We start from the raw sequence: 17306 nt of genomic DNA, 5'->3' as shown, positions 1-17306 counted from the left end.
ATCATTTGAGGATTTTCCTTTGGCCATCAGGGTCTTGGCAAGTTACGTTGGTATAATGTTGCGTTTTCGAGAGAAAGGAAGAAAGACCATTCGAAATTTGTCTTACATTTGTTTTTCTCTCTTTTAATTAAATAAAAAAAATCTTTCAAATGTAGAGTTCATAAGATGAAAATATTCCCTTTGGACCCCCCCCCCCCCCCTTTTCCCTCTTTTTGTTTTGTTTCGTGCTGTCTATTTTTAACCCTCAAATTAAGGTTTCCGATCTATTCATGAACCGGACAGGCAACTTTCTGTATTAATAAGAAAATCGACAATGCCGTTATACACATGCATGTTGTTTGCTAGGAGTCCCCGCCCGCAAAGAAAGAAACTAACCGCAAGATACTATATCCCTGCATCACGTGATTTTTACCACGCGGAGCTTACATGAGGACGAATACCTACTAATATGTAAAGTGAAACTACACTTCTTACATAGATCCGAAAGCACATATATGAAAATGAAGGGTTTTTTTTGGTCAAAGGATGCCGGGGTAATCCTCTCTGTGTTTCAAATATGCACGAAATATTTGGCACTGCCAATTTTTCTGTTCTATGAATTCTTACCCTGAGTTTTCTATCTGTTACATGTCAAGAAATCCTCGCTAAAAATTTCGGTCGACCTCCTACGGCACCCATTAGTAGTTAAAGATTTGATTTCATTCAACAAATTAATTTATGACCTTCATGTACGTGTCGTTTAGAATACGACAATATACCAAATGGTCAATATTAATCGTCCGTGTAATTTGCTCCATGGGTATTTGCAGAAATTCAACGGAGGCAATTTCTTGGCATTTTGTTATCGCTGTACCTTTTGTTTCTTTTGGTCTTTTTATCTCACTTGAAAGAGAGAAAGGATTTACTGTTTTGGTTTTTTTTACACTTCTATAAAACAATAACAATTTCCTCAATAACGGTTAGTCTTTGGAAAATTATATAAGACTGTAAATTTAGAGCGAGGGACTTTGCAATGAAATCTAACTCATTATAGGTAATTCAGGCAAAGCGTGAAAATAGTACTTACTACTAGTAGTACTAGTATTTAAAAAAAAACTGACGGTCACAAACAGCTCTAAGGGGGATAACTCTAAGTTCTATTTGAACTATACAACAGCTGAAAAGTTTACACAATTCAAATATGCCAGACATGAACTCACAATAACAACCAAACCGTTGAACTACAGGCTGCTTAATTTGTACAAGTGCCGTACTGACTTTTCCGCTGCGTCAGATCACTTTTAGAGCCTGGTGTAAAATAAGAGATAGTTCTAGTAAATATAGATGTTTATTTTTGGAAATCAGTTATCAAAGTGACCGTTGAAAGCCTAAATTGTTTCCTTGCAGGCGCGGTCACATAATCACTGATTTCTTAACTTTCTCCTATTTTCAACAATCAAAAAGTACCTTGTATGGCTCCTTTGACCACAACCTATTTTCACTGGTTGGTCAATAATTAAGTCATGGGTGACAGGTGTTATTAACAATTTCACACATGAGTAATAGGAAAAGGTTGTTTAACAAAAGCCTTAATTTACATGTAAGGTACATAATCCAAAGTAAATAATTTAGCGCTTACATGTCTCTTTGTTATCTGGCTTAATTATGTAATCTAAATATTCAAGTTGTTTGCATTCTTCTTTATCAAAAAATAACATTCCAAAAATAATATTACTTACATAAGGAGAAATTTTAGAAATAAAGTAAAAATTTAAACTTCAAAATACTTTGCATCCAAATTGTAAAATTTGAATAATTTTCACTTTAGTTTGGTCTTTTATATTAAAATTTTGTCTTTGGCAATTCATAATTTTACTATAACAACTCTTTCAAATGTTGTTGTAGTAAAATTATGAATTATTGCCAAACACAAAATGTTAATATTACACAAGCACATGTAGGATGTGGCGGGGTAGAACCTGTTGATGAGTGTTCAATCCTCCCTTTACCCAAAGACAGTTGTATAAGACAATAACAATCAAAACCAAGGAGTAAACAAAAACTCATAAAACCAAAAGACATTTATATCAACAGTTACAAATAATAGATAAGAAACAACACGAACTCCACTAAAAACCGGGAGTGAAATCAGGTTCTCCGGAAGGGTAAGCATTTCCTGCACCGTGTACGGCACCCGACGTGATATTTCTTGGTTCAGTTCGTTAATGATGGAAGGTTATTAAGACTGAGGAAGAATATCAGATACGATTTCTGACACACTTTTGTCATATAATGGCCAATCAGCTCATGATGGCGACCGTTAAATTTCTTAAGTGATGACCTTAATTTGATTGATTCATAGCCCTGTCTTAGCAACTTTAGAGAAAGCAGTATTCCCCGTTTAACATAATCAACGTTGATTGAGCTAGATCTAGAGTAACGTATCAATTGAGACGCATATACTCCATATGCTGATGCCGCTGGGATGTTGCTACACAGAAATGGAAAGTTGACTTTAGGAAAATTAAAATCATCGCGTTTGTCATGAATATTGGTATTTAACCTACCATCAGTAGTCATTTCGAGAAAAAGGTCTAAATATAAAGTAGATTTATCTGTGTCGGTAGCATCTTTAATTTCAAGTTCACTTGGATATATCAAATGCAATCAGCACAACATAAGAACAAACTGCTGAATATGTATAAAATAAATCAGTTGAAAAACTGCCCTTATTAGATCGACACAAAGCAGATACAGTCACATCAAACAAAACCAAAAACCGGCAGTGGCAGAGTATTTATCCATCCTGCATCCCTAACACAAAAAAACGAAACTAAGTAAAGACCTGAGAGTCCTCGAGTTTACTAAATTCTTCTATAGATATATAAAAAAAATGGTTTTGTAGTTTACTTGTACCTGTTGAAAACTTATTTCAAACTGGATAGCACGTCTCAAAAAGTTGAAAATCAAATCATAAAGCCTTGATCGAGCGACGTCAAAACAAACGAATGCTTATTTTCAATGGCACTTAAGGATGTAGTCTTCTGACTTTACAGTCTCATTCAGTCTCGTTGAAATCTCGTTCTTGAATTTTTTCCAAAACATGTGATACAAGTGGAAAATATCAATGAATTCTAAAATAAATTGTAATCAAACATATTACTCTGTGAAAAAATTGTGTATTTCCAATGAACGGTTTTTGAGTAATTCAGTTTTCAAATTTTACGACCAATCAAGTCTGTATTTTTAGCCAAAATTTTGAGAAAATGGGTGAGGAATACAAAAAATTATTTTACAGGAATCATGACTGTACATCCCATATCATTTTGTCTTTTCAAATTTGTTAGATATATATTTTTTCAAACATTTATAACAAAAAAGTTGAAATCATTTGCATTTTGTTCTTAAAACTGAGAAAAATCACAAAAATACAAAATTGACAGCGTGGTAAAATTTAATCAAAAAAGCGTTAAAATATGATAAAACTTTCTTATATTAACACCTACCTATAGTTTTTTTAAGTAAAATTTATTCAGATTGGTCCACTTCATCTTTGTAGAAAGTATGAAAAAAAGTTTAATTGTGGAACTGTGATTTTTTCAGGATAATAGCCCAAAATTAGGTAAAAATCAATGAAAAATGGGAAAGTCATCAAAATTGGGCATTTTCAAAGGGCCGTAGCAAAAAAAGAAGTGCACCACTATATGATTTTTTCTTCACCAATTATTTTGTAACAGTCTTATAAACCCAAAAATCAGGTTAAGATAATTCTAGAAATTTTTTAGATCCTCAGAGGTGTACATCCTTAAGGGACGACATCAAAAGTTCAATGTAGGACAAAGAAAAAATAATTCACAGTTTTTCACTGACCCCCCCCCCCCCCCCCTCTTAACTTAATTTGGGAAAAATTGATTTACCAATAGGGATATATGTAAAAATCGATTTTAGATATACAAAACTTGCAGAATTTCAACCCCCCCCCCCAAACTATTTGATTTAAGTGTTTTATCCTACATCGATCTATTGATGTCATCCCTAAGGTATTTATAAATATAGAAATATTCTTTTTGAAGTATCAATATTTGGGTTTTAAGTGCTTAGATTCTTTGTAAACATCATTATCATAAATTATCTATTTAACCTACTCAATCTTGGATTAACGTCAAATTGTTAGATTGTTTAAGCACTTGAATAGTTTCTTAAAAAGACCAGTAAAGTTTATATAAAAATTGTCAAATCAATTAAATATGGATTTTAAATCGACGTACAACAAACCGTTATAGTAGTTCAAATTGATATTTGGTAGATCGTTTGAGAATTTTGCTCTCAAATTGGGGGAAATGTAGGGTTTTTCCCATTGAGAATGGGTGAAAATACTGAAAAATTCATCATTGTGGAATTTGTTTTATATTTTGGTCGGTGATCAAAGTTTTTCCTTTACCACAGAATATGAATGATTTTTACCACATTTTGGAATTATGACCAGCAAAGACATTTGCATCCTATGTATTTCTTGAAGCCACTTTTTTTTAAATTTTATTAAACACTGTTAACGTCACAATGTTGCTCCCACAGACTTAATGTAAAACTAGATGTGTCAAAGCGACACGAATGGCCCCGTCTCAAAAAGTTGAAAAATCTGCAATTTCTATAACACATGTGGACATTAATATGATGGTAGTCTCAGATATCATAAATCAGCTCAAAATCTGGAGGCGTATAGAAAAAAAGTCTGTATAACTGTGATTTTCAACAATTTTCAATGTTGTAAACCCTTAATTTTGGCAAAAATTAGCGGAGCGGAACGAAACTTACACTTGATCTGTAACTCATCATGAGTAACTCGCACATCAAAAATCAGCCCATTATCTGAAAGCGTTTAGAAAAAAAATCAAAAAAATTGTTAAAACAAAGTCCATACAATGTAGCCCTTAATTTCCGCAAAAATTAGCAAAGCGGAACAAAACTTAAACTTGATCTGTAACTCATCTTGGTTAACCCACATGCAAAAAATCAGCCCAATATCTGAAAGAGTTTATAAAAAAAAGTCCGTATAATTGTGATTTTCAACAATTTATCAAAGTCCAAAACCTGTAATTTCGGCAAAAATTAGCGGAGCGGAACGAAACTTAAACTTGATCTGTTACTCATCATGGTTAACTCACATACCAAAATACCCTATATCTAAAGGCGTTTAGAAAAAAATCCGTATACGTACAATGTTGATTATTTGACTTTTTGTTTCGTTTCGTTCCGCTTATATTTCGTTTCGCTTTTTACAGGTACCTCTCTTTTCGGCCCTTTTCTATTTTTGATATTTTAATCAAAAATTTAAAAAATCAAACTTTCAAAAAGTGAAATAATCAAAATTGCACGTTAGGTTTAGTATTTTAAAAGTTTGATCAAATTTCTAAACTATCAAATTTATAAACGATATTTAGAATTTTAATATTTTAATAATTTGGTTAAAATTTCAAATTTTCAAAACTTTTACACAATTTGAAATTTTTATATTTTAAAACTTTGATCAAAATTCCAAAAAATCTAAAGTTTCAAACTTTGAATTGATAAGTGTTATACGGACCTCATACCAGTTGCATATATACAAGAAAAAAGTTAAACATGTTGAAACAAGAATATGTCCATATATAGTACACGGATGCCACATCGGCACTATATTTACTAGAGTTCGAGTTGATTGGACTTAAACTACCTCGACCAAAAACTTTAACCTAAAGCAGACGGACGGGCGAACGATCGAACGAACGCACCGATGCACAGACTATAAAACATAATGCCCATAAATGGGGCATAAAGCATTTATTGTTGAAAGTGAATTCAAAGGTAGTGATTTTGCAAAGTAGGGTAAAGATTAAAGGGAGGCAGGACCTTTTTCTGGATATCGGGATCGGATGTTTTTTTATATTTTGGCCACGAGCATCACTGAAGAGACATGTATTGTCGAAATGTGCATCTGGTGCAAGAAAATTGGTACCCGTTAATTTTATTACTACCACTGGGTCGATGCCTCTGCTGGTGGACTATTAGTCCCCGAGGGTATCACCAGCCCAGTATCCAGTACTTCGGTACTGGCATGACAATACGGAATTTTTGTGTTATTAAAATTTGCTGTTACAAAATGATAGAAATAATTATAAATTAAGGAATGCATCTCCCTCATGCAAAGCTCTGATTCCTTTCACGGATTTGGCTATACTTTTTGGACTTTTTGGATTATAGCTCTTCATCTTTTACATAAGCTTTGGATTTCAAATATTTTGGCCACGAGCATCACTGAAGAGACATGTATTGTCGAAATGCGCATCTGGTGAAAGAAAATTGGTACTGATTATTTTATTTAAGCTCGTGATTTGGGGATTGATCCTTACAGGATCCGGGAATATATTTTTCGATTTCGGGATTTTGGGATATGAATTTCTTTAAATTTTGCATCTCGGGATTTCATGTTTTTAAGGCCGGGATTTTGGGATCAGGACCCCTCCGATCACCCCTCAAATTAGCCTCAGTCGGTCTTAGTGATTCAAATCCTACCATTGGCATGTTAATAAGGCTCTCAAAAGAAAAAGCACTGATGGATTGTCCTAGAAGCATATTTTATTAGACTAACAATGGTCTATATATAAGCAGTTACATTTATTTCATGTTTGAAGCGGTCCATTTTTTAAATTAAATTTGACTTTTACCAAAAGGTGCATTGTAACAAAGGAGAAGCATAATTGTGGTCTAAGGCCAGAAACACAAAAATAATTGAATTTAACAGAAAGAAAACAAATATAGGACTTGTAAAAAGGAAGAGAATATAATCCTGATTGTTGCCTGAATGAAATTCGTGTAAATGTTATAGATTATGAGGCACCTTTGCTTTGTACATAATTATGTCAAAAAGTGATTATATGCAAAGAATAAGAAAAAAAAGTACTAAATAAGTCTTGTAGAATGCAGTAATAATAAAACTAACGAATTTACAAACTTTTTAAAAATGATGTCCAAATTGGCCATCATCATCATAATACAAAGATCAAAGTTAATGAGACAAAATCATATACAGATACTGTTCTTCTTTCATGTATCAAACTGATAAAGTAAAATTCTACCGAGATGAAAAGCCCATGCTTTGTATTGTACTAACGGGATAAAAATAATGAATAATATGTCACGAATTATATGTTTTGAACAATAAAAAATGGTGTGGACTTTAACGGTGCTTTTTTGTGGACTTTAGCGGAACTTGCTATTGTGGACTTTAGCGGCGTTGTGGACTTTAGCGGAAATTTGATGTGGACTTTAGCGGTGTTGTGGACTTTAGAGGAATTGTGGACTTTAACGGTGCCACACGGGCTTTTGATACCTTTTATGAACTTAATATCCATACATAATATCTTTTACAAAAACTCATCCTATAACAGATCACAAGCTGTATATGCCCGCGGTGTGTTCTAGTATTATAAATTAATTAACAGTACAGTACTGTAAATAGTTACCAAAGGTACCATGCTTATAATTTTATACGCTAGACCCTCGTTTTGTCTTCATAAGACTCATCAGTCACGCTCATACCAAAATAATTAAAAAGCTACCCAATTACAAAGTTGAAGAGCATTGATGACCGAAAACTCCAAGAAGTTGTGCTAGTTTAGTTTAAACATATTTCATTTGCAAAAGTAGCAAAAGGGATTGGACACAAGCTATAACAACATTAAAGTCTTTAAGACGTCCTCTCCCAATATAAATATAAACACAAAGTACATTAGATAATGACGAAAAAACATAGTAAGAATGCATGTAATACATACTACAAACGAAAATTAGAAATAAAAAGAGAAAAAATACAATATAATAAGGAATAATAATGAAACAACTGGACTGGAGTGAAAGTTTGTAAAGTAGAAATTTAGAATGTTAATTGATTGTTTTAAATCTTTACGTTATTCTGATATAAGATTGCACGGACTCAAAAATGTCTTTGCTTTGCTGAAAAGAAAGGTCACTGTCACCAGCTAATAGAAGCTCAATGGATATAGCATATCTTTCTAATTTTGAAAACAGTATTTCTCTTGCTTCGTTGTGAAAAGCGCACTGTAAAAGATAGTGTATACTATCCTCATCAGGATGGCCACAGCTGCATGCGGGACTGGGTTTAATATTAACACGATGTAAATTTGAATTTAAAAAACTGCACATATTTCTCAAACGTGTATGGATGATATTAAGTTTTCTATCCCTACAACTAAAATAGGAAGGTGGCTGTATCAATTTGGACTTCATCTTTCGTTTAAAAATATTTATATTTTTGGACGTACGTATGTCGGGGTTAAGGCTAATTCCATTAAATAGTAGTGGATGGGAAACGGGATTTTCTAGTTATGTCTAGTCTATAACCGGGTACTACATAATTATTACTGTTTCGCAAATCGTAGTTAGATACTTGACCAACAAGCGGGGGCATTAAATCACAGAGATAATCAGGGGCAGTCCCATTATGTAAAGAATAGAACATATTGAGATTTCTGGACTTTCTTCTGCATGTCCACAAGCAATTGCCAGCCAGTTTCAAAATATATAGCTTCCCGACTAGCAAACACGGGCAACCCAGTTACTAACCTCTCTGCTTCTAACTGAACATGTTCTAAATTGTCAACTTCTTGTTGAGTACAACCATCCCATACCTCACATGCATATTCCATAACGGGTCTTATAAAAGTTAAATATATACGAGCAAGATAATTTCTATTCAATACATATTTCAATTTTTTTTTAAAACATTTAATCTTGTGCTTGCACTTTAAAATGTTTTCTATATGTGTATGGAATCAAAAGTAATCCCTAAGTGTTAATGACAGGAGACAAATTCTACTGATTGGTTTTGAAATTCTATTTCAATATCATCTGGGGAAGTATGGCAGGAGAATATCATAGCCTTTGTCTTATTAGGGTTAAAATTAATAAGCCAATCTTTAGACCATACTGAAATTTGTTCTAAATCGCTATGTAAGACATCCTCTATAATATAAGGGTTATTGCTGGAATAAGAAAGAGATGTATCATCAGCAAACAATCGAGCAAGACTTGTCAAATTATCAGCTATGTCATTTACATAAAACATAAATAGAAGGGGACCTAATACAGAGCCTAGCGGAACTCCTGCATTAGTATTATCAAAAGGCGAATAGGCATTTGAAACAAAAACGCTTTGTTTTCTATTTGAAATATAACTTTCAAACCATTTATACAGATTTCCATCAATACCATACGCTTTTAGTTTTATTAAGAGGCCACTATGCCATATCCTATGATTTCAAAAGCTTTCGAGATATCACATAATATAAGAGATGTTATACAGCGATCGTCAATTCTAATGCAACAACGTTTGTAACATTCATTTTGATTGGATAACGTCACTTATTTACATGGCATCAATTGACAATTGATTCTATCGGACGTACGCGCAAGCGCAGACGGCATATACCAGATTTTAAAAACATGTTTTAACGTTGTTTTCTGTCAGTTTCATTAGAATGGAGATAAACAATATTGTATTTTAAGCTCCGACGGCATCAATTTGGGATTTGATGGTCGCAAATACCCGTTTACTGTCTCCGCTAACGCGTCGCCAGTAAACTTAATTTGCGACCATCAAATCCCCAATTGATGCCGTCGGAGCTTAAAATACAATACAGTTATCTCCTAAGTGACATGCATATCCTATAGTAAATTTCTATTAGCTGGTGAACTGTAGAATGACCTGGAATAAAACCTGATTGAAATTTGTATAAAAACTTGTTTGCTATTAAGTGATTAAATAATTTTTAAACACAATTCTTTCAAAACCTTTATTAACTGCTGATAATAATGAGATTGGTCTATAATTGGAAATCAGTGATTTGTCTCCGGTTTTGAATAACGGCATGACAATAGCTGTTTTCCATTGACTAGGAAACTCTGCCTTTTCAAATGACAAATTAAACAACAATGATAAGGGTACACTGCCAGTATAACTTGTTTTTTTTTAACATTTGATGACTAATTAAGTCATTACCTGATGCTTTTCCCAATTTTAAAGTCTGCAAAATATCAATGACTTGATTTGAGTTTATATAGAAAATATCAATTTTAGAATTTTACCTAGTCAGAAATTCTGGATATCTATCATTATTTTCATTTACAGTAGATATGGAACAGAAATACTTATTCAAAAGACATGCTTTATCGTAATTTTCAGTGACTAGTGACAGTAGTTCGTCATTTTCATTGTTAAGTTGAGTGATATGAGTAGAATAACCCGATGTCTTATCTAATTTTTCAGTAATGACCAATACGATTTAGAATTACCAGATGCAAACTCGTCCAACAAACTGTTTGTGCTGAATATAATGATGGAAAAATGCGTGATATTTAAGAATAACATTTTATTAATAAATTAGAAAAAAGTTTAATCGGATAATGGGAAAATGCACAGAAGTTCAAGAGAATATTTATCAATAAATTGGCTCACAAATTCAATGAATTATTTTTATGTGGAATATTGTAATACTAATGATAGTGATTTAAAACCATGGAAATTATTGTTCAAATTGTGTAAAACATGTTGATTCACGAAGGTTCGATGTTCAGTTTTCAAAGTTAATTACAAAAATAAACAAGACAGTTAGGTAACGTGTTCCCCTTCTTTAACATATATCAACTATATAATTGTTTGTCATTTCTAACTTGTTTATTACACATTCGGAATTAAAATTGAAACATTCATATCTAGTCTGAAACTTAAAGATAGTTTTTATATTGGGAGCCATACCACATTTTCTTGTTTTGACATAGCAGGTAAATAAATGCCTTTCTTTTTATATAGATCTTGATAAAAAATATTTATCTGCACTTTTTTTAATTTATAAACTACATTTATAAATTAACCGTTTTACAATTTTGTTTATGTTTCATACCAATTATACAATGATATTTTTTTTAAGTAATAAACTTGTCGCAACATTTTTGAATTAACAGATACTTACGGAACAGATTAATGGGGTAAATTCAGTAAAAAATCTCCCATTGACTTTAATGCTAATCTATGTATGGAATTAAATTTATACCTGATTTACCTTTAGAAATTGGAAACTTTCATATAACATTCATGAAAGTGCAAATGTAGCCCTATCTTTTGCACTAATAAAAACATAGAGTCATGCGGCATTTTTGGGCATTCACATGGCCTTGTTTACAAACAATGTAGATTCGAACTGAATTCCTATACTGACCCCCATTACTTTTCAACCCTGTAGTAAAAACATTAAGTACATTCAGCATTTATTATATTTATTTTTTTCAACTCTAGTTTTGATCCATTTGCCAAAAATAATAAGACAACTCAGATTTCTTCAATCTCATTAAAATATTGATCTCTGATTTCGTTATACTTCATATAAATATTGATTTCTGATTTTGTTATACTTCATAATGTAGTATTACGAAGTCAGAGATCAATATTAAATTAGATCGATATTTCTTTTTAATCGAATGAATCGGACTCTAGCAGGTTACTCGAAAATATATACAAAATGTAGGCCGGACATGGGCAAAACATGCTTGATACAATACTGTTTACTCTGTTTTCCTTGTATTATTTGACAGCCATCGTTCAAGGTCTGATGGGGTATTTTCCCGTTTTTCCACTGATTTTTTTTTTTTTTTTTTTTTTTTTTTTGTATTTTCAGTATCCGTGATCATGGAAATTTATTTTCTGTGAATCGTGATTGACAGAAAAATCAACTCGTGAATCGTGATGAGACACCCCCTTCAGGCCCTCATCCTTTATTCATGTCATAATATGTCCAAAAAAAACTAATCCGAATCTAGGTTTTCCCTATTATACCTCAAAGTGTTATATTTCGGGGGAAAAGGATTAAAGGCGTCGAAAGACTAAAATAAAATGTTAAAACATATATAATGTCTGATCCTGCCTTTTCTAGTACCTTAACCTTTCTATTTAGAATGGATACGACATCATCAGACAGAACGCTATATAGATTTCTTTGTAGAATAGTTTATTTTTCATTTTCAGCAAAACGAAAAGCATGATAAGGATAAAGAAAGCACCACTCAGAAAATGTAGTTGTACCATGTAAGTTTTAGTTTCGGAGAAATATTACCTATTGATATACAATAGGTATGTGCGCTACATTGCACATAATTGTCATTAAGCAAACTAAATGGGTTAAACAGCAATGAAGTAATGTGAAACATTGGCTAGATGTATAGGGGGAGGGTTCAGATCTCACAAAACATGTTTAACTCGCCACATGTTTGCGCCTGTTCCAAGTTTAGAGCCTCTGGCCTTTGTTAGTCTCGTATGTTTTTTTTTTCCATTTTACTTCAAGTTTAGTGTGACGTGCATTTTAACTGAACTATAAGTACAAAATTTTATTCAGGGGCAGTTGAGGACCACCTCCGGCTGCGTTCAAGACCCAATGTTAGCCTTCGGCTTTTGTATGTTCTTTGGTCAGGTTGTTGTCTCTTTGACATATTCCCCATTTCCGTTTTCAATTTTTGTTTTGTAATAATGTATCTTTTGACAATTCTAAAGAAGAACATTGTTTTATAAAACAAAGGCTTCACGAAAGATATACTAGACGTATATATATTTTTACAACACACCAAGATCAAAACTTCATTGCTTCCAATATAAAATAAAACACATCATGTAAGGAATGAAGGTATTTTTATTTAAAAGTAAAATAAAAAAAATGGACAAATGTACTGTGTGCAGGGAAGCTATTGACGATATTGAGCACATATTTTGTACATGCCTTAAAATATCAGATTTTTTGATTAAACATGGACATCAACATCACCTCACATGTCAAAACATTTTATAGAAGTGGGATCGGAATTTTGGCTACACCAAACCAGTGTGAGGCCTTCATATTTGAGAAACATTTTTAGAATTCATTCATAATGTTTGTGTACATTCAAAATTATCAGTAAATTGTGTGTTCTACAAGGATCACCAGTCCTCTATACCTTAATTACTGAAATATATGCTAAATAGTTAAAGACTACAACTATGCGTGGGAACTATTTTGTTTTAAATAAATACTACTTTCCATTCATTTTTAACCTTGCCCGATAATGAGGTGTAACGTCTGACAATGTCCTTCCTAAGTATTTTTGCCAATGATGAGATCCGTCTAAAACTTGCAGTGAAGTGAGATTTTTTTTTAAGCTCCGTGTTGAAGTCCGCACTGTGATTTAAGGAAATACAGCGATAAAAGCGCTGTTCCTTTGCTTTTTGTGTGTGTTTTGTTTTTTTAATTGATATCTTGGCATGGATGGACACCCCGATACCCTTTGTTTTATTTAATGAATGGCTATTATTTATTTTGAATTTATTGAACCATAAGGCCACAGACCACAATTAATTCCTCTATCAGTTCTTTATAACCTTTTGCATCATTAAAAAAATTGCACCATGCACTTTTGTCCAATTTTTTGTGTGTGTAATGTATTGTCCTAGTCCAAATATATATCCAAAATTCAGAAAGATTGAAGCAATCACTTTTACAAATTTAGCCAATACACATCCATACCCCTATTGACAAGTCAAGAGATGTTCCGAAAACTGTAAATATCACCTTTTTGCACTTGACCTAATCACTCATTCCATATCAAAATCAGTTAAAGTACAACCTCCAAAAATTTATTTGACCTCTCTTCTTTCATTTCCACCCAAAAAGATTTAAGGAATGAGTGAGGAAAGGAAAGAAAAAAAATTAAGGAAAAATACACTCTAATTAAAAGGACCTACAGTGTATATTCGTGGACAACGAAAAGCGGGGTCATTAATTGTGGTCTTGGGCCATAAAACTAATTTTTTACTCTTCACATTGAATAATCCGCGAAGCGGATTATGTAAAATGTGAAGAGTCAAAAATTAGTTTTATGGTTCAATAAAATCAAAATAAATTATTGCCATTCATTATAAATAAATTTTCATACAAAATAAGACTCAAAGAACTTTTTATATTATTTATATTAACAATAACAACGTACACACATGTTGGCGTATGAATACACAACGTCAGAGTGGGCGTGGCCATAAAAATTGACAATATTGAAAATAAAACTAATAATTTTAACCAATCAGAAGACAGTAAATACACCAAATTGATTTGTTCTTATATATTCATTCTTTATTTTTCATAGACATAAAAGTATCATTGTTTATTCCTGTTATCTTTGTTTGTATTAACTTAATAATTCAATGACGTCTTTTTGTAAATAAGAGGCGTGCAACTCGATCAATCAAGCTCATAACCCAAAAACGAATTGACAGTTCCACGGGAAAAATATAAGAAACCTTAAAACGACAACAACAGTATACACATACAATATAGAAAACTAAAGATGGAGCAACACTAACCCAACCATAAAACTAAAGATGGAGCAACACTAACCCTATCATAAAACTAAAGATGGAGCAACACTAACCCCATCAGAAAACTAAAGATGGCGCAACACTAACCCCATCAGGAAACATATAAGCAATCATAAACAGGAACATATACATTGTTAGATATGCTGTTCCCAGATATGAAAGAGAGAAAAAAAAACGACAATTGAAGCTGGACTGGATGCGCGTCTACATTGTGACGATAAGCCATAGTAGAGATCATATATATATCTATATTGGCAGTCTCATTTGTCTTTAAGACCAGAATCTTATTTGATTTGGTATTACTTTTATTTGATGTAACTATATATAGATATAAACAGATGAAGTGTGAGTGCCAATGACACAACTCTCCATCCAAGTCCATATAAACCTATAAAAGTAAATCATTACAGGTCAAATTGCGGTCTTCAACACGGAGACGTAGCTCATACCGAACAGCAATTTATGAAGTGCCCCAAAAATTAAATGACTATTGTAAAACCATTCAAACAGGAAAACCAACGGTCTAAACGATTTGAAAAAAAAAAACGAGAAACCACACCACTGAACATGACATTTGATAGTAAATTAAAATCCACGGTTATACATGTACATGTACATGTATCTAGGGCCCTTAACATAAATATTCTGTTTGGCTTGTTAACCTACTGTATAAGCTTTTTAAATGGATTCTGTCTTTTTAATGGAGATTGGAGGCAAAAAGGAGCTTTATTATAACGATGATTGGTCCTACACAAACACTACCGTATTCTACCTTAAAGTTTGTGATTATCTAATCTATAACATGCTTGTTGGTTTTTTTTTTAGATTCCTGACAATACTAGTGTTTTTGTGTGGATTTTTTTTCTTTTTGTGGATATATTCAATGATTTGCATGAATATGACTTATATGGAAATGGATTTTCTTATGCCTAATTCAAGGGAAATAATGAACGATATTCGAAAGACAGCCAATACAAATGTGAAGCCCTTCAATTCCTTCGTCAAGGACAATGCTTATAAGATAGACCCTTCAAAACATTTCTGTAATAATACAGCTTGCGATTCTCTTCAAATGATGTTTGTCGTTAAATCGCATGTCTTGAACTTTGGTCAACGATATGTCATACGTAAGACTTGGGGAAATGTAAAACAACTACGTACAAAAATAGTTTTCATAATTGGCTACACAGACATTGAGACTCCATTCATTGAAGAAGAATTAAAACAATATAATGATATTGTTCAGCTCAATATTGCTGATACATACGAAAATCTTGTTTATAAGACTATTTATTCCATGTTGTGGTTATTGGACCTTAATATTGAACCAGAATTGATACATTTCGTAGATGATGATCGGTTAGTTAACACAATGAATGTGTATGATATTGCCTCTTCCCAGATTGCACCATCAGATTTAGTAATGATTGGACACAAAGTCAATTTTCAGAGACCACAGCGAGATAATAATTCCAAAGTTTACCTTTCACCTGCGGAATATCCGTTCGCTTATTTACCATCACATTTAATTGGAGGAACAATTTTGACAAATATAAAAACCGTAAAAATGTTAGCAATTGGAGCATTATATGTGAAGGTTATTCCTATAGAGGATAGTTACTTGGGAATAGTGGCAGCAGCTTTAGGTATAGAAATGAGACACCATTCTGGGTTTCTTACCTGTAAATGGCCCACGGATGTATTACCTTATATGTTATCCTCTCCTGGTTACGAACCTACATACGCCTTACTTAGAGACTGGAAGTTTATCAAAAGACAGGGTTTGACTACCATGTATATATATTATGAATCATGGAGTTTATTGGATAGCTATGTATTTTCGTAAATAAGATGATTTTTTGTTCATATTTCAACCATGTAAAAGCTTTACTTTACTTTAGTCTGTACTGTTCCGCCTATATCAGGCGACCCACTTTTCAGTATGAATATCCTTAAATTGTTCAATGCACTAATATTGTTTGTTTATATACATTAACCACCACCTCTATTTACACTCATAATAACACAGAAAATATACATTCCAATAATATGTACGTGTCCGAAACTGGAGCGCAAGTCATTGGACTTAAAGTGTTCATTGCCCAATTTCAAATTAACAATTGTCACATTTGAGCACTTATTCATTAAGCTGATTAATATCGATTCGTTAGTACTACCTCAATAAATTTGATCGCACATGATGTAACTCAAAGCATAGTCCTCTAGTGATGCACTCTACTGTAAACATATCTCCTCTAGTCAGAAAATGAAATACAGTTGCAGTCGATAATTAACTGTAAAGTGTTAATTTCGGAACAAAATAGTTCATCGTAAAGTTTAGAAGATACAACATCTTTTATAACAGTTGTTAGACTCTGTATAAAGCTGTTTCTCACATTATTTAATTTACTGCATCTCAAAATAAAATGTAACCGCTTCTCTTCCTCAGTTCCACATAGCGAACAGATTGCACTAATTTGTCATTAACTAAATTAAGACTTATCACATTGAAGAGTATACGTATAAATTGCCTGTTAATTTGGATTTGATGCAGGCACGTCAGGTAGAGTAAGGTTCAGATCCATAGGGTGAATGCTTCCAATTCAGCATCAGCATAGTTTAAAAGATTTAAAGACGATTTTTCTGACGCTTCAGATTTTAGTTTGGTTATCAAGTAGTAGTTTACCGAGGAGTTAACCAGTTTTTTCCATTTTGACTTTGAAGGAGGGCTGACAAGTAGATCATGAGGTGACAGTAAATCATATAATTCAGTGATAATAACTACTTTACGAAACCAACTGTTTGATGACTCGGATTTCATTGCAAGTTGACGGAATGCTAAATCATGTTCGACAGTGTTATCGTTATCAATAATGTG

General features: G+C 32.6%; 2 protein-coding genes across 3 annotated transcripts in view; both read left to right on the top strand.

Annotated features, from left to right (window-relative positions):
* Positions 1-4018, top strand: part of LOC139501986 (tyrosine-protein phosphatase non-receptor type 11-like) — a 462346-nt gene extending 458328 nt beyond the window's left edge. For both annotated transcript variants that reach the window (XM_071291305.1, XM_071291306.1), the window contains exon 14: positions 3790-4018. In XM_071291305.1, coding sequence (XP_071147406.1) covers positions 3790-3876 — 87 coding nt within the window. In that variant the 3' untranslated portion in view covers positions 3877-4018. The remainder of the gene's footprint in view (positions 1-3789) is intronic.
* Positions 4019-15326: 11308 nt separating this feature from the next.
* On the top strand, positions 15327-16274 carry LOC139500433 (beta-1,3-galactosyltransferase brn-like). Its single transcript, XM_071289172.1, has one exon. The coding sequence runs from the start codon at positions 15327-15329 to the stop codon at positions 16272-16274; it is 948 nt and encodes a 315-aa protein (XP_071145273.1).
* Positions 16275-17306: the final 1032 nt, after the last annotated feature.

Source organism: Mytilus edulis, chromosome 13, assembly GCF_963676685.1.
Source record: "Mytilus edulis chromosome 13, xbMytEdul2.2, whole genome shotgun sequence".
Taxonomy (NCBI): Eukaryota; Metazoa; Mollusca; class Bivalvia; order Mytilida; family Mytilidae; genus Mytilus; species Mytilus edulis.
The sequence above is the reverse complement of the archived record's forward strand: the minus strand, read 5'-3'. Positions and strand labels throughout refer to the sequence as shown.